This window comes from Helianthus annuus, chromosome 1 (assembly GCF_002127325.2).
Source record: "Helianthus annuus cultivar XRQ/B chromosome 1, HanXRQr2.0-SUNRISE, whole genome shotgun sequence".
Lineage (NCBI taxonomy): Eukaryota > Viridiplantae > Streptophyta > Magnoliopsida > Asterales > Asteraceae > Helianthus > Helianthus annuus.
The window spans coordinates 87,728,467-87,745,419 of record NC_035433.2 but is presented as its reverse complement, the minus strand read 5'-3'; the positions used below and the strand labels follow the sequence as shown (position 1 = coordinate 87,745,419).

The window sequence follows — 16,953 nt, the reverse complement described above, 5'->3', positions numbered from 1 at the left end:
TTATCCAATGCCTCCTCCAAACCTACTCTGGAGAGCGAACAGAATAGAGCGCGCAGCAGCCTGGCATACATTATACAGGGATCAGATCAACGCGTACGAAATGCTTACTATCGTCCCCCTGACCTTAACGTAACTCCATATGTTCACGATGTATCTTAAATGTGTTTAATAATAATCACGTTTGTGTTTGTTCAATATATGCGTTACATCACGTTAAAAACCGAATGTCACCGACACGACCCAATCAGATTCAATACGCACTTGTACGACCCAAAATGACAATATACATCATAATACTACAATTAATGAAAAAATACGTCATGTTTATGTACGGTAGGCGGCTGATACACATAAAACTACTCATAGGAGTCCTTGTGCTTTCAAACCAAAATGATACGATATAATGGAATATGACATCACACGTAACCGATTTGATCCGGAACTTGCCGTATAGTCCATATATATTAAAAAATGATGTTTAATGTAAAAAGCGTAAATTTTAGACTATTATCGACGCGTTTGTGAATTAAAAACAATTTTCAAAAAATAAAAAAAAGGGCCTAAGCGCCGCGCTTTGAGCTAAACGAGGCGCTTTGGACATCAAAGCGCCGCGCTATGGCCATAGCGGGGCGCTTCGGTCCAGCGTTTAAGGTTAAGCGGGGCAACTTCTCCCCCATTTCAACTACAAACACAAAAAACACACACAACGGTGTGATTTCACACACTTGAGCCGATCTTCGATTTCAAGCTTTCAAACCGCTAAAAGGTAAGATCGACCACCCTTAATCGTTTTGGTTAAATGTACATGTTGAAACTTGTGTTGATTGGGGCGGGTTTTGATCGATCCGGGTTCTGTTCTTCAAAATGAAGAACCAAAGCGCTGCGCCGAGGCCAAAGCGGGGCGCTTTAGTTCATGTTTATTTTATTTTTTTTATTTATTATTTGTTTAATTATTATTCTTTGTTTAATATTATTATTTGTTTAATATTATTTGTTTATTTAATATTATTTGTTTAATATTATTATTTGTTTATTTAATATTATTATTTGTTTATTTAATATTATTATTTGTTTAATATTATTTGTTTAATATTATTTGTTTATTTAATATTATTTGTTTAATATTATTTGTTTATTTAATATTATTATTTGTTTATTTAATATTATTATTTATTTGTTTAATATTATTATTTGTTTATTATTTAAATTGTTTAATAAAATTATTTGTTTATTGTTTTATATTTAATATTATTTGTTTATTATTTAAATTGTTTAAATAATATTATTTATTTATTATATTTTCAACGTGCAGGGATGGATTCCTCCGAGGACGAGATTGAGCATATGAAGGCTGAGGGAGAGGTGGGGGACGAGGGAGAGCCGGCATGTCCGTACCTGCAGTTTCCGCAGGGGTCACGGGCGAGGGGGAGATGCGCTAGGTTGCGCACCCTACAGATTGAGGAGCAGGTAGGGATAGACTGGGAGCTGCTGGATACCGTGGGAGAGGTCGCCCGGGCGCGTGATATAGTTGGACTAGACACTCCTTGGTCGCGCCTATTTGAGTTAGCGATGGAGGACTCGTACCCTGAGCTTACGGTCGAGTTTCTTTCTACGTTTACATACGCGCCGCATCCGGCGGATTACGTGGAGGACCCGGATTTTCCAGTCCACGAGGTTACATTCCGTCTCGCCGGTCAGGAGTTTCAGATGAGTGTGCGGGAGTTTGCTGTCATTACAGGTTTGTACACAGAGCCTGAGCTTGATACTGATTTATATACGCAGGCGGTTAGTATGATGGACAGACAGACGCTTATCAGTTTCTGGAGGGCCATTTCCAGGGTTCCCTTTGGGAAATCCTGGCAAAAGGCCACCACCATTAGAGACCCCTTGTACCGATACCTGCACCATGTTATCGCGTCCACTATCGTGCCGCGGGGTTCCAGCAAGGAGAAGGTCAACCTCAGTGACCTTTTCTTTCTATACTGCCTACTGCGCCGCCAGCCCTGCGATCTAGCAGCCTGCCTGGCAGATTACTTTGCCACAGCATACCACCGGCAGCTCCGCGGGCAGCTGCACACTGGCTCATACATTACAGCCATTGCACGCTCGCTAGGGATCGTGTCCGATCATGATCCGCTGCTGTCCGATCCGATCCCGTCATTCAGGTTGGGTCGCGCGTCAGTATCAAGCATGCAGATCACCCGTACCTTTGATGTTGGTCTGAGGTTCAAGGGTCGTGACGGGCTGATTTGGCAGCCGGAGGTGTTGCCGGAGGTCATCCCGGTTGTTATTGAGGTGAGGCTTGGAGTGTTAGCCCCTCCTCATGTTCAGGAGGCCGCTCGGCATGCTCAGCTACAGGCTCTGGGCCTCGATCAGCCTTAGGACGAGCCTCAGGCTCAGGCTCAGGCTCAGGCTCAGCCTGTATTCGAGAATCCGGCTCAGGAGGAGCAGGTCGAGGAGATCCCGGTACCACCAGTTCAGCCAGCTCCTGAGCCGCCACAGTACCCGCAACACGTTTACGCTGACCTGCCTCCGGCAGCGCGTGAGGTGGCTCGGGACTTCGACCGGCGCCTCAGACGTCAGGGCGCACGCATTGACTGGATCGTCCAGACGCTCGTTGATCTACGAGAGCTCGCTGCGTTGCCTCCACTTCCCCTCCCACCGTCCCCACCGCACGAGGATTAGTACCTTACTTTGTTTGTTTAGTGTTTTGTTATGTATTATGTACTCAGTTGTACCTTTTTGTTTTGTGTTGTATGTACAAACTGATATATATATATATCGCAGTTAATCTTCTATTTACATCACGTTGGTTCTGGATTGTTTACGTTTAATTCTTATGGCTTTCTGTACATTTTATTTAACGTGTTCGTTTAATTTAACAAAATAAACAACGTTAAGAACTTATATTATATACATTCTATAAAAATAATGACGTAATGACGTAATTATAAAACAGCTATGAATTTTATGTAATAAAACACAAACAAATTTTTTTCCTCCAAAAATCCCTACCAAACTAATCCAACCAAAAATCCCTACCAAACTAACCCACATCAACCCACATCCTTTCTGTGTAAAATAAACATCCAAAGCGCCGCGCTATGGCCAAAGCGCCCCGCTTTGGCCATAGCGCGGCGCTTTGGATGTGCAAAAAGACAAAAGGCGTGTGCGAATAGACCCACCCCTTGTAAATTCATGTTTTGTCTATTAAATATTTTTTAATATAATATTATTTTAAGGTACAATTTTTATGATATTACGGTCACAAGGCATTGTTTTGACTACCACTAGTCCACTACTACTAGGGTTGTTCACGAGCCGAACCGATCTGATATTTGCTCATGCTCGGTTCGTTTACAAACCGATCCGAACCGAGCCGAGCGTTTTTTTCAACCGAGCCAAACTCGAGCAAGCGTTTTTCGATCCGAGCATTTCTCGAACGAACGTCAAGCGAGTATCGAGCGTCACAGAACAAACAAGGAAAGTGACGATGGAAGTGCTAGTTATTAGAATAAAGTGTAGTTTCCGTCCCTGATGTTTCGTCCAATAGAACACAAGTAAAAATTTAACAAATAACAAGGAATACAAAAACACTCAACTAGTTCTATCGAGATTAGCTAAACAGGAAGATAAATTGTCGACTGATTGAAACATACCCTTGTTTTATCGGAAGTTTGAAATTGAATGAACCGATTGAAGCAAAACTCTGGTGAATTGTCGTCTTGGCGAGTGGCGATGGAGAAATCAAATAACGATAGCCAATGGGGGGTTTTGATTAGAGTCTTGTACTTCTGAATCGAATGGCGGGTTGAGACTTGAGTATTGATCGACGCTTCACATTTTCGTATTTGAAATTTTGACTCAATTACTCAAATGGACATTTAAGTATTAGACAATGGACTATTGGTATTGGATTTCAATTCTAATTAATTAAATGAGCTCTATTTGGATATTAGACCAAACATTGTTGATGTTGGTCTCTAGTCATTTCATTAAAAATGACACACACAAATATATATATATATATATATTAAAAAATAAATCGAGCCAACCGAGCCGAACCGAACTGAGCGGACATTTGCTCGTGCTTGGTTCGTTTACAAACCGAACCAATCCGAACCGAGCATTTTTTTCAATCGAACTGAATCGAACGAGCAAATTCCGAGCATTTTTCGAGCGAGCATCGAACGAGCGTCGATCGCCGAGTAATTTGAACAGCGCTACGTAGCTTTCAAGGGGCCAGGAGGGGAGCCCGACTCCCCGAACTTTTCGCTCAGTAGTGTTATGTATATACGTTTCATGTAGAATTTTTTAGGTATATACGTTTTCAACCCCACGGTTTTATAAAAAAATATTATATAGAATTTTTAGGTTCGATGACTTCCGACCCCGGTGAAAAATTTCAAACTTCGTCACTCCAGGGGTTAACTTGTAATTCTGACCAAGTTTCAACTAATTTCGTCGTGTGCCCTATATAGGAAAGGAAATCATTTTTTTATAAGTTTAAAATTTTGTTTGATTGTTTAAACATGAAGAACATCTTATGATAGTAATTTAACGTTTTTTTACTAGCAAGTTGAGAATAAAGTTACTACAATCCTCGGGGAACAAAAGGTCTACACATTCATAAAATTATATATTATAATGACACAATTTAAAAGCTTTTATTCTTTTATCACGTTCAAAGCACAATGAATGTTTGATTCTTTGATCATTAGGATTAGATATGCTATATATTATCTTGTCTTTATTTTATATCGGTTGTATTATATGGTTATATTGTATTGTATATTATAAATATTAAGGATGAAATTGGCATCATACCGGTACCGATACCGAAATTGAGGAAAAGTGAATACCAAATACCGTACCGCATATATCGGTTCGGTACCGGTACCGATTTTCGATACTTTACCGCATTGGTACCGCTTTGACGTTTTCCGTTGTTTTACCTAATTTACATAACTGATGGATATGAACCATTGTATTATAATAAGTTCAAATTATTATACTAGAAGATAACATGATTGATTACATTAACATTTGGGTTGTGCTTTTTGCTTTTTTACTGATGCTAAAGATGTCATGAACAATTTATAAGAAAAACCGTGAAGATGGGATATTGGTTTGGAATTCAGATCTAAATAGAAAAGTAAAATATATGACAAATTAATAAGAATGAGTACAAGATATTCTGGCATATATGTATAACTTGTTTTAATCAATCGACTCAATCATGCAACTACTATCGAGCATCCGTCTATTGTTCATTTCACAAACCATTCAAACACTTATATGTCTAGTTGACAAAAACAATAAATAACTAAACTGATTGTACACAAATATTAAACTTGTTTATAAGAAAAAAATACATCACCCAAGTTAACTCGTCTACCATTATTTAAAATGTAAATTGAAGGATAAATTAATTATATAATGGAAAAAAACCCTTGAAATTCCTTAATAAAATTTGGTACTAATACCGGTTTTTACCGAAAAATTACCGGTACCGATGTATGGGTTCACTTTTGTGGTGCTCAAAGTTTTCACAACCATACATTAGAAATTTCTGACTGGGTCGGGTCGAGTCACGGAACTAACAAATTAGGACTTGGAACCATCCATTGAACCTTTATTATTTATATATTTTTTCCTTTTTAAATTTGTGAATGTATCGTACCAATGAAGTCTCTTCTATCATTTTAATACATGCTAACAATTTTAAACAAAAATAAAAAAAAAATCGGTTTTTAAGGGTCAGCCCACTCAGCTTGGTTCGTTATTATATGAAATCCTAGTTAGCTGTTCGACTATAATTTTCGCCGAACTTTACGCTGAACACCCCTAACAAAAAAGAACATTTTAGTGACATATGTTCAGCCTTAACTATCAAGTAAGCACCCCCTAATAAGAAAGGAACATTTTCGCCAAACTTTACATGAATACGAATGTTTAACCTAAACAATCAAGTAAAGTAAGTTCCACAAGAAGATTAGGAAGAGGTATTTATTTTTACTACAAAACACAAGGCTTAAAAGTCATAAGTTCCACTTGATTACAGCTGTGAAGCTTCTTTCTTGCACCTTAATGTCTTGATTACAGTTGTTTTAGTTGATGTATTTTGTTTGCAATTTGTTTTATGTTTAATCCTTGATCACCTTGCTCAGGTTCATGTACTTCTTCTTTTTTCAATGATATCGCCTTCCTCAAAATATATATATATATATATATCCAACAGTTCCCTATCTACATCTTAATGTTCCAATTATAATCCAACAATTCCCTATGCAACTAAATTTGTTTTATCGGCTCTATATTAATGTGTACTAATATCTTGAGGAAACTAGTATCAGAAGGCACTACAATTGGACTTTTATTAGATATCATGTTTACCAAAAAATTATGAAATACGACAGAAGGTAGACTTGAACACGCAACCTTTAAGACCAAACTCATAAGGGTGTGGGGGCACCTGCGGGGACTTCCTTCGGGGACCCCTCTTGCCGATTAGGGGAGACACCGCCATCAAGGCGGTGAGGTAGAGAGAGGGAGGAAAGCGGTGGGGCTTCACCGAAGAGAGGGGGAGGAGAGAGGGAGGAGAGAGGATGAGTGGACCAATCAAAACTTTTTTTTTTTTTTTTAATAAAAACCAAGTCACCTAAGAGGGGAGTGCCGCCATCAATTTAGGGTGTTAGGGGAGTTTAAGAGGGGAGTTGACGTGGCACACGAGGATTGGTTATGCGTAAGAGAGGGGACTCTCCTCTTAGGGGAGTGCCCCTTACACCCTAACTTTTACCAACTGGAACACTCCACCAGTTTGCTCTATGGGTGCACTTCCAAATTATTTATGGGTTCCCTCGTATTTTTTATCCATACTCTCTATTAAAAATTCGAAACTCAATGGGTTCCCGGGAACCCGTAGGTTACTATGTAGATCCGCCCCTGGTTTTTGGGCATTATTTTTGAAAAAAAATTGGTTTGGCGTTGTTAAAACAACGCTTTGTACATGTTGACCAACCAATCAGCATTAACTATTCCCTTTTTTAATCCAATAGGTTTTTTTGTTGATTTCTTTATTTTTATTTAATTATTTACACCCTTTAACATAATGCCCACATCCCCACTACACCCATTTTAGAAAAACGCCCAATAATGCCCCTTGCTGACTGTACTGCCACATGGCGGAAAACGCCCTAGGGTAAGGGCATTATTCACCCAAACCAGTACACATGGTCTAATACCATGTGTTTTATTGGTATTGATTTGATTTATGAATACAGGATTTTGCTCACTACAATCCAAAATGAATTCGAGATTGAAAATTATCGTAATCAATGTAAGAGATGTAAGAGATGAAACATACGTTTCGCGTAAAGGGGATGGTATTTGTAGCATTACTTTAACTTTAATTTAATGTGGGGTGTTTAAAAAAGGTTTACTTCTTGTTGTTATTAACAAAATGCTCCATAAAATGCTCCCTTTGTTGTTAAAAAAAATTAAAAAAAAAATCATGTGTTTATGTGATTTTTATAAAATTGGGTTTATAAGCCGCTTATACTTTGGCCTAGTGGTGAAAAGGAATCACCTCTTGTAAAGAGACCAAGGTTCAATTTTTAAGAGGTGAAATTTAATATAGAATTTATATAGAGAAAACTTAACTGTTAAAAAAAATGGGTTTATAAAAACTGTTAAAAAATGGGTTTATAAAGTTGGAAAATAATTAGTTAATCTTATTAAAACTAGTTGGCTCCAGTTTTTATATAGGATATCTTGTCAAAAGTATTTTTTTTTCTTTTTTGGTTACAAACTATTTCACATTTCTACGATGTCCATAATTATCATGTGTCATATGAATGTATAAAACAGTACGTTGTAGGGTGGCAACTCATGTCACCTCATTCAAACCTCGCACCAAACATCAAAAGATAGAAATTTAAAAACATTGAGCCGGTCCTGGCTTATAACCCTACTACCTGTGTGGGAGTGATGTGACACTCTCAGGGGTGGACTTAAGGCTTGCCCAAGGTGGGCGGGCGCACTCCCGGAGAAAAAAATTAGTGCTAAGTTTCGTCGAAAATCATGTCCGCACCCCTTGAAATTTTCTGTCCGCACCCTTTGGAATTATCCGTCCGCACCCCTTGGAACTTTTTGTCCGCACCCCTTAGGTAAAAAGTGTTATCGGTTTATATTTTAAATTTTTTTAGTAAACTCTTATTTTTTTAAAAACACTACCTAAATTATATAACTTTTAATACCTAAATAACTAAACTCAAATACCCAATACCTTTAACTAGCTTACTACTAAGTCTTAGTCCAATAAACAACCCAACAAATCAACAAAATTTAAACTAAAATAAAATAAACAAGCCCAAAACCCTTACATATTCTCTCCCGCTCTCTATCATCTCTGCACGCACACCAGCGATCAGAACATCAGCGACAACAGCAGCCACATACCACCGTAATCAGCCATCATACCACCGCCGATCGAACACGGGTAAGTTTCTTTATTATTTTTGATATTTTTGGTTGATTTTTGGTGGGGTGGGACGGAACCGGTAACCACCGGAAATGATTTTTTGATGGCAGGAGACATGTGCTTCTTGTTAGTGATGATATTTTATTTTGTGGTGAGTTATATATTTATATTTTGTTAGTGATGATGATGATATTTTGTTTTTTGTTTTTTTTTTTTTTTTGTGGTGGGTTATATACGATTGTTTGGATTTTTTTTTAATGGTGTATATGATGTTTAGGTGATTTTTAGTGTGATTTACATTATGATTTCTAGTGTTTGAATACTTGATACATTATGTAATATGCTATGGAGCCATGAACTTATAGATCAATTTGTTTGTGATAGCCGATAGGAACCATGAGTAGGGACGTCATGGCGCGATTTCTCAAGAGGAAAGTTGATGCATCTTCCGAATTCGTTGATGTGGATACTCTTCCTTCGGATCCTTATAATCGCAAGCCGACTATAACGTGAATCAACGAGATTAGATTAGAAGGGCATATCTACTAAGAGGACCATATCAACCATTTAGTTTGATGTTCTTTTGTTTTACATGACCCGACCCGATACAAACCAATTTTTTTACTTATATATCTTGGGGCCTAATATTTTTAAAAATGTTCTGCACCCCATGAAAAAAAAATTTAGTCCGCCACTGGACACTCTAACATGCACTTTTTAGTTTTTAGTTAGCTCACAACGATTAACCTACTAAAGATGGTGTTGCTTTTGTATAACACTAGGTTATCACCCGCGAACTTCGCGGGTAGGAAAATTTACTTTATATTAATCAAACTATGTCAGAAAGTTGTTTTATAATTGTTTTGAATTGAAAGTTGTAGTCATTAGGGTTGCGAACAAACTTGTTTTTTAATTGTTTTGAATTAAAAGTTGTAGTCGTTAGGGTTGCGAGTAAGGTTAGAAACTTTGGGCAAGAACCGGAGGCAAAAATTTGCCTCACTGAATGACCCACGACAAAAAAAACTTTTATTTATTATAACAGATTATTAGAACTTTATTAATATTTTGTCCGTTCTTTATTATAACACTTAACATGTACAAAAAAATAAAAAAAAACTATAATGAATTCTCCAAGCCTTTAACACCACCATTGTCACCAACCTTTGAAACACACAAACACAATATCTTTTGATATGCACAATCACATTGGTTGAGTACCACACATATAGGCCAAACAGGTTGAAAGTTGACTGTAGTGCAATCCAAATTTCAAATGCATAGTTTTCAAATGTATTCATTATTGTTATAATATTATTTACGTAACTATATTTGACCTATTAATTATTATTTATAAAACATACTAAAAGTGCTTTTTGAAACTTTAAAAGTTAAACATATGAGGCAAAATCTTACTTCATAATAATAGATTGTCAATTTGTAAACAAAATTATTAACTCAAATTATAAAATAAATCTATCTATGGAGTATGCATTGGTAAACATACACGACATTCTCAAAATTACAGAGACAAATTTCAATAGTTTGTTTGATTTGCAAAATATTTTATAAATTGATATTAACAAACGGGAAAAAATAAAGATAAAATATAAATTATTAATGTTTAGTTTATTAACAAATTCGAAACCTTAAATTTTTACCTACTTTGATTTTAAAAATATAAGAAAGTACTCACGGTTACGTTATTGATGGTTTTAAATTCAATTTGTTTGTTTTTAAAAATAAATTAATTTGGAAATTCAAATTGTTTGTGTAAAAAAATATTCATGTATTGATCAAATAAAACGTTGTATCCAAATGACTTGTATTTGTATAATAAAACATAAATGATATTAGTTTGTATTGATACAAAAATTTCCATGATCACAACATCAAACGAAATTTGATCCATTATACGAAACACCTAGTAAAATGAAAACGTATAATAAAACATAAATGATATTAGTTTGTATTGATACATGAAAAAGAGATTGTGTATTACTTAAAAATTTTGCAAAGTACCTGGTTGAAGAAACCGAAGAATAGATTGAAAGTTGATATGTACTGGAGATGTATGTTGTAATTTATATAAAATGATATTATAAATGGAATGTTCTTTTATGATGAGAAATTTAATAAGATACATTTTTAAATCCTAGACTTAATAGGATACCTTTTTAGGTTTTAACAGCACCAAAATGAACAGATTTGACAACATGGGCTTCAAGATCTTGACTAAGCATGTACGAACACATGTCGTTCGCATAATCATCCCAAAGAGTTAAATCAACCTCAACATCTCTAAAAAAAGAATATAGGCAATTAATTTCAAATTAACAAAATTAGGTAATATTTATAAAATATAAAGAAAAAAAATGTAAATTGTATTACTCGAGATCTTGAAGCTTAAGATTGAGGCGTTTTCAAATTAACATGAGATTTAACACTTACCTGCATAACCCAACTTTGATCAAAACAAAACCTCATTTTCAAATAGAAAACTGTGACAATAAAAATAAGGATTTTTTTATTAGTACTCAACAAATGATCGTTAAATAATTAATTAAAAGTGTAATACCATAGAACAAAACAAATATTATATTTATTTTGATAAAAAATAAAATATCTACATCAAAATTATTTGTCATTCTATTGTAGTTTCCATTTTACTTAAAAATGATTGTCAATTAATAAAGAAACAAATTTATCTAAAATTAATTTGGATATGTTATTGCATTATAAATGGAAATATTAATTTTCAAAACTTTGGAAATTACGAATAGACAAAATCGACGAAATAATTTAACATAAATAAATTATCATTGTTTTGTTAATTATTATAAATATTTATAAGTTTCTTAAAATAAATAATAAGTTAATAAAATAAGATATACATCTAGAAATAAGTCAACATACAAATTCAAACATCAACTTATTTGGTAATTTGACTGTTATGTTTTATCGTGTGTAAGATATACTCACTCCGTCCCATTTTAAATGTCCAAATTTCCACTTTTGGTTGTCCCAGTTTTCCAAAAATGTAAATGTAATTTCCAGTTTTGCTCTTACCATTACAAACTTCCATTTTTTGTTGTCCCAATTTAATTGTCATTTCTAAGGACATTATTGTCATTTTACAACTCAAAAAATAAAATACTCAAATATTTCTTAAATTGTGTGAATGTGGGTCCCATGACATCTAAAATGGGACAGAGGGAATATTCAATTGTTATATTTTTTAATAAAAATATATAAAACTAATATTCGTATCGAAAAAAATTATATATTCGTATTAAAATAACATATGTAGAGGTTCGGATGTTTGCGTTGGATACTTGGATATTAAAAAAGTAATATGATTGGTTGTGCAAAGCTAATAATAAAATTGGAAAAAAGAGTAGTACCAAAATTATGTTCTAAATTAAAACAAAAATTAACTTGTAAACTTTCTTACAAAAGAGGGCATGTTTAAGTACTAATTGTCCAAACAGAAAACATAACTGACATCCAACTTGGGCCATACGAAGATCAAGTAGAAACTATGCAAACAACTGTAAAGCCACCATCAACTAATAACTACCAGTTCACGAAAACATATACAAAACCAACTAACAACCACAAATGCAAACAGTCACGGACGGCCTCTTTTCTTTGTCGTCTTGTGTACAAATTTGGTCAAAATCAAAAGCTGCGAAGACTTGACATATTTAAAGAAAAGAGTAGCGCCATGTGTATTTGATTTGATTTCAAGAAAGCCGACCACTTGGAAAAACCATACCTGTAACCATCTCCATTCTTTTCCGCTATCGTCTTCATGTTTGTTACCTCACATCTAATGTTTTGGATTGAAACATCACGGAGGTTGTGAAAAGAAAGAGACAGCTCATCGGAAATAGCAGACGGTAAACGCTGAAAGTCACAAAACAAAAAATTGTCAAAGTAATCTAAAACATATGCTTATTACTTGAATAAAATATATAAATTTTAATAATATGAAAACACATACCATTCTGTTCTCGGCGACTTTGGTGAACTCAATGATTGAAATTGTTTTCGACCTTTTCAATGTAGAACGTTTACATTGAAAACACATACCATTCTGTTTTCGACCTTTTCAATGTTCTCGGCGACTTTATGATAAGTTTTAATAAATTAGATTAAAATATAGGTGTTTACATTGAACACAGACTCAAAACTTGCCAACTGAAATTTGTTGTCTTCACATTCCACAACAACACTTTCCTGAAAGTCAGTTTCGGCAGTACTACACTTCTCCTTATGTTCGGACTACAAAAAAAAAGATAAAAAATAACAATGTGTGAAATTCAAGATCTACTTGTAAGCTCGCGTTAATAACTAAATAATAGTATAGATGTATAATTCTAACCGCAATAACCAAATCATCACCATCATCACCATAGATGGAGTCATCCAAAACAACTAACTCAACCTTGTTGTTCTGAATTTGAGTACTGGTTTGGTGATTAAAGACTGAAAGCTCGAAAATTTTATTTCCAACCATTGAAAAGACAAAGATAGATCGGCTGTCTAAGGCAAGATCGTTTACCATCTTAGAACATCCATGAGTAAAAACACAGCTGTCAGTTAATCCGTCCATCTTAACGTTCCAAAATCTATCTCCTAAATAAAGAGTTGATTGACCACCTTTGAAATTTTTCCCATAAAATTGCCTCCAAAATTCATCAGCCATGACCTGCATAGGCAGTGATAATTAAAAATTAATTTAAAAACCAATATACAGAAAGAAAACATTATTCATCATACTGATTGTATAATATACTACTTACAATAACGTCTTTGTCAGGTGTGATTTTGGATATAAAGCAGTATTGATGAACAAATGATTTAAACACCATTAGAAAGAATGATGATTGTCCAAATGACTGAAACATAAGATAGTTATTTTTTCTTATACAGCTATCCCGAACAACTTTGGTGAAGCCATCAGCAAGAACATGGCCAACATCAGTTTTTTTCAGTCTTACAAACCATAACTTGTTGCCATCAACAATCTTAACTGAATCTTTGTAAGGTGGTTGATCTCCCCAAATCATTGAAGCAAAGTCATTAGGTATTTGCTATGAGTTTAAAAAAAATAAAAAAAAGACAAACATCAGTTTACTAAAAAATATGATTAGTATTTAGAATACCAATAACCGTACCAAAAATATCTGGTCATCTTCCTGAATAAGCTTTAAAAATGAAGGACTGTTGTTCATTGGATCCATATCTGAAAATTAAATATGAAGGTTTTTTACAAAATTAAACGGTAAAGTATTTATAGAAACACAATCAATATTTCTCAATAAGCTTTAAAACTTATCTCAATAGTTTTGTTATTACTGATTCACCCACTATTGTTGGTAGGGTAGCCAATGCAGATGCAGCTTGTATTCTTATCTTGAAAATAGAATAATTACTGAGCGAAGTAAAAGAATACAAAAAACTGAAGGAGCCCTATGCAGAGCAAAGTAAACACAAAATTCAAACACCTATTAGTTCATCAAAGCACTTATTCTGCAATCCAAATAAAAAACTCGGTAAAATAAGTTTAAAATATACCTTCACATTATGTTTTATATCCAAGTCAAAACACAAAATAATACATTGAAAGAAATTATAAAGCAAGAGAATTCAAGTAATAGAAATATTGAATTTTGATGTTAATTACCTTAGCGCTATCCCCTGTAAGCGGAAGAGAATAATCAATTAACAAAGAAACCTTCTTATATCACTCCATCAATTCTGTCACATTAAAGATGAATTAAGTTAATTGAAAAAGGAATGGCTAAATGGATGAAACACATTAATGGTTTACTTCCAAATTTAAATTTAAAAAAATGATTGACTTCCAAATTTAAAATCAAACACATTAATGGCAAACTTCAAAATTTAAATTTAAGATAATGATTGACTTCAAAATTAAAAATTTAAAATCACACACAATAATGGTTTACTTCAAACTATAAATTTAAAATAATAATTGACTATCATTATACCGGATCAAAAAACACCAAAAAACGATAAAATTAAACTTACCTCTTGTGTTCGAAAAAGATTCAGACTCATGCAGTTGCATAAGTCATCATCAATAAGTTCAAGACATTGACCATATGGAACTTTTCCTTCCCACAATAAGCTTGCAAAATCATACGGTATTTCCTATGAATCGAAACAAAAAACATATAAGCTTAAAATTTAATTTTAATGATGTAAAACTTACATGTAACAACCAATAAATAATTTTAATATGATTGTTGAATAATTTGAATCTAATTAGCTATATAGAAACCAATAATTGTTGATTAAAGTTTATTAAAAATTAGGATAATTAACAATTATACAAAATGAATATAGTCAACTTCTATTTTAGGTAACTTTATTTAAAAATAAGCCAAATATAATTTAAATTTAAAATTACTATAATATGTTGGAAGATTTAATCAAAATTATATATAGAATTTTAAATTTTAAACCGCTAACATGTCTTTGTACATTGAACCCACTTAAAACGGAAATCCAATTAATGTTATTAACTCCAAATCGTTTACTTCCATAATATCCTCCAAATCAAAATTTTGAATTTTAAATCAAGTTATTATCTATCATCTAAATAAGGAAATTATCAGCCAAATATACCAAAAACACATTTGTTGACGTTTTTAAAAAATATTAATATATTCTTAAAACAGGCTTCTAATAATTAAAACGATATTAGAAAACATACAAATGTTAGCATCTTGAAGGACATAATCATCTAAAATACAGTGAAAGTTCAAAACTCAATTCCGTATCTATTATTTTAATGATTTAAAGCATATACGGTAAAAACCAATAAATTTTTTAATATGATTGTTGAATAATTTGAATCTAATTAGTTATATAGAAACCAATAATTGTCGATTAGAGGTTATTAAAAATTAGGATAATTAGCAATTATAAAAAATGAATGTAGTCAACTTCTATTTCAGGTAACTTTATTTAAAAATAAATCAAATATAATTTAAATTTAAAATTACTATAATATGTTGGAAGAATTTAATCAAAATTATATATAAAACTCTAAATTTTAAACCATTAACATGTCTAGGTACATTGAACTCACCTAAAAAGGAAATCCAATTAATGTTATTAACTCCAAATCGTTTACTTCCATATTATACTCCAAATCAAAATTTTGAATTTAAAATCAAGTTATTATATATCCTCTAAATAAGGAAATAAAAATTAACAATAATAATTTTGGAACAAACGGATGGATAGCACCGAACCGTTATCATGATCCGAAATTCAATTGTCAAACATCAAGGATCAAACCATTAAACTCCAAGAACAAATATGATATTCAATCAAGCTTCAAACAAAACAATAGAAACGTGGAGCAAAGATTCTGACAAAACAATATTACAAACTTAAAAAAGAGAAAACAACTATAACATTCAACTAACCTCTGTTGCTTGTTGAATGATCGGAGTCCGATTGTTATCCAAGATTTAGGGATTCACATGAAAATCAAAATAAACAAAAATCAGTAAGTTTGATAAATGTCCAATACATGAGTTTGATAAATGTCCAATACATGATTAACGTTCATAGACACTACATAAATCAGAGAATGTAGATGATGATAACAAAACCTCTGATCTTGATATTGTTTGCAAAAAAAATATAAATGTTCAATCGCTTAGATTAAAGATGCACAGTAGATAAACAACAAACTAAAACAACATACCTTCAATTTTATGATCGGATCTACAAAATTCAGAACAACATAACTTATTTTGGTAGACTAACAATCCGAGTCCGAATTTCAAAAAAGATTGAGGGTTCACCATGAGAAAATACAAACCATAAATCATTCAGAACATATATTAATAAGTAAAAAAAATAATGAACAGAAAGGATATAAAATTACATATTACAAACTTAAAAAAGATAAAACAACTATAACACTTAACTAACCTCTTTTGATTGACGAATTATCGGAGTCCGAAATCAGATCTACAGAAATCAGAACAAAGAAAAAGTTATTACAAATCAGAACAAAGATTATTAGAAATCCAAAGAAAGAAAAAGATAAAGTTTGATCGGATCTACTGAAATCAGAACAAAGAAAACGTTCTTAGAAATCGAAAGAATCTTTATAAAATGAACTTTATATACAATTGAACAACATAAATAACAACATACCTTTAATTTCTTTAATCAGATCTACAGAAATCAGAACAAAAATGGTTTTTAGCAATCAAAACAATATTCATAAAAACAACTTTGTATAATACAATCGAATAACATAAATAACAACACACCTTTAATTTCTTTTATCGGATCTATAGAAATGAGAAAACAAATGGTTTTTAGCAATCGAAACAATCTTTATAAAAACAACTTTGTATATACAATAACATAAACAACGTAGATCTAGGTTCGATTAGGTATATTTACCTTTGATC

General features: G+C 32.9%; 1 protein-coding gene across 1 annotated transcript; it reads right to left on the bottom strand.

The window, feature by feature from the left end:
* Positions 1-10,656: 10,656 nt before the first annotated feature.
* Positions 10,657-16,522, bottom strand: LOC110926473. The gene is made up of 9 exons (XM_022170275.2): positions 15,949-16,522; positions 14,540-14,662; positions 14,172-14,245; positions 13,663-14,017; positions 13,288-13,578; positions 12,867-13,193; positions 12,656-12,766; positions 12,258-12,388; positions 10,657-10,780 (listed from the first exon to the last, which is right to left on the bottom strand). Exons 4-9 carry the CDS (start codon positions 13,726-13,728, stop codon positions 10,657-10,659), a joined length of 1,050 nt encoding a protein of 349 aa, XP_022025967.1. The 5' UTR covers positions 13,729-14,017; positions 14,172-14,245; positions 14,540-14,662; positions 15,949-16,522.
* Positions 16,523-16,953: the final 431 nt, after the last annotated feature.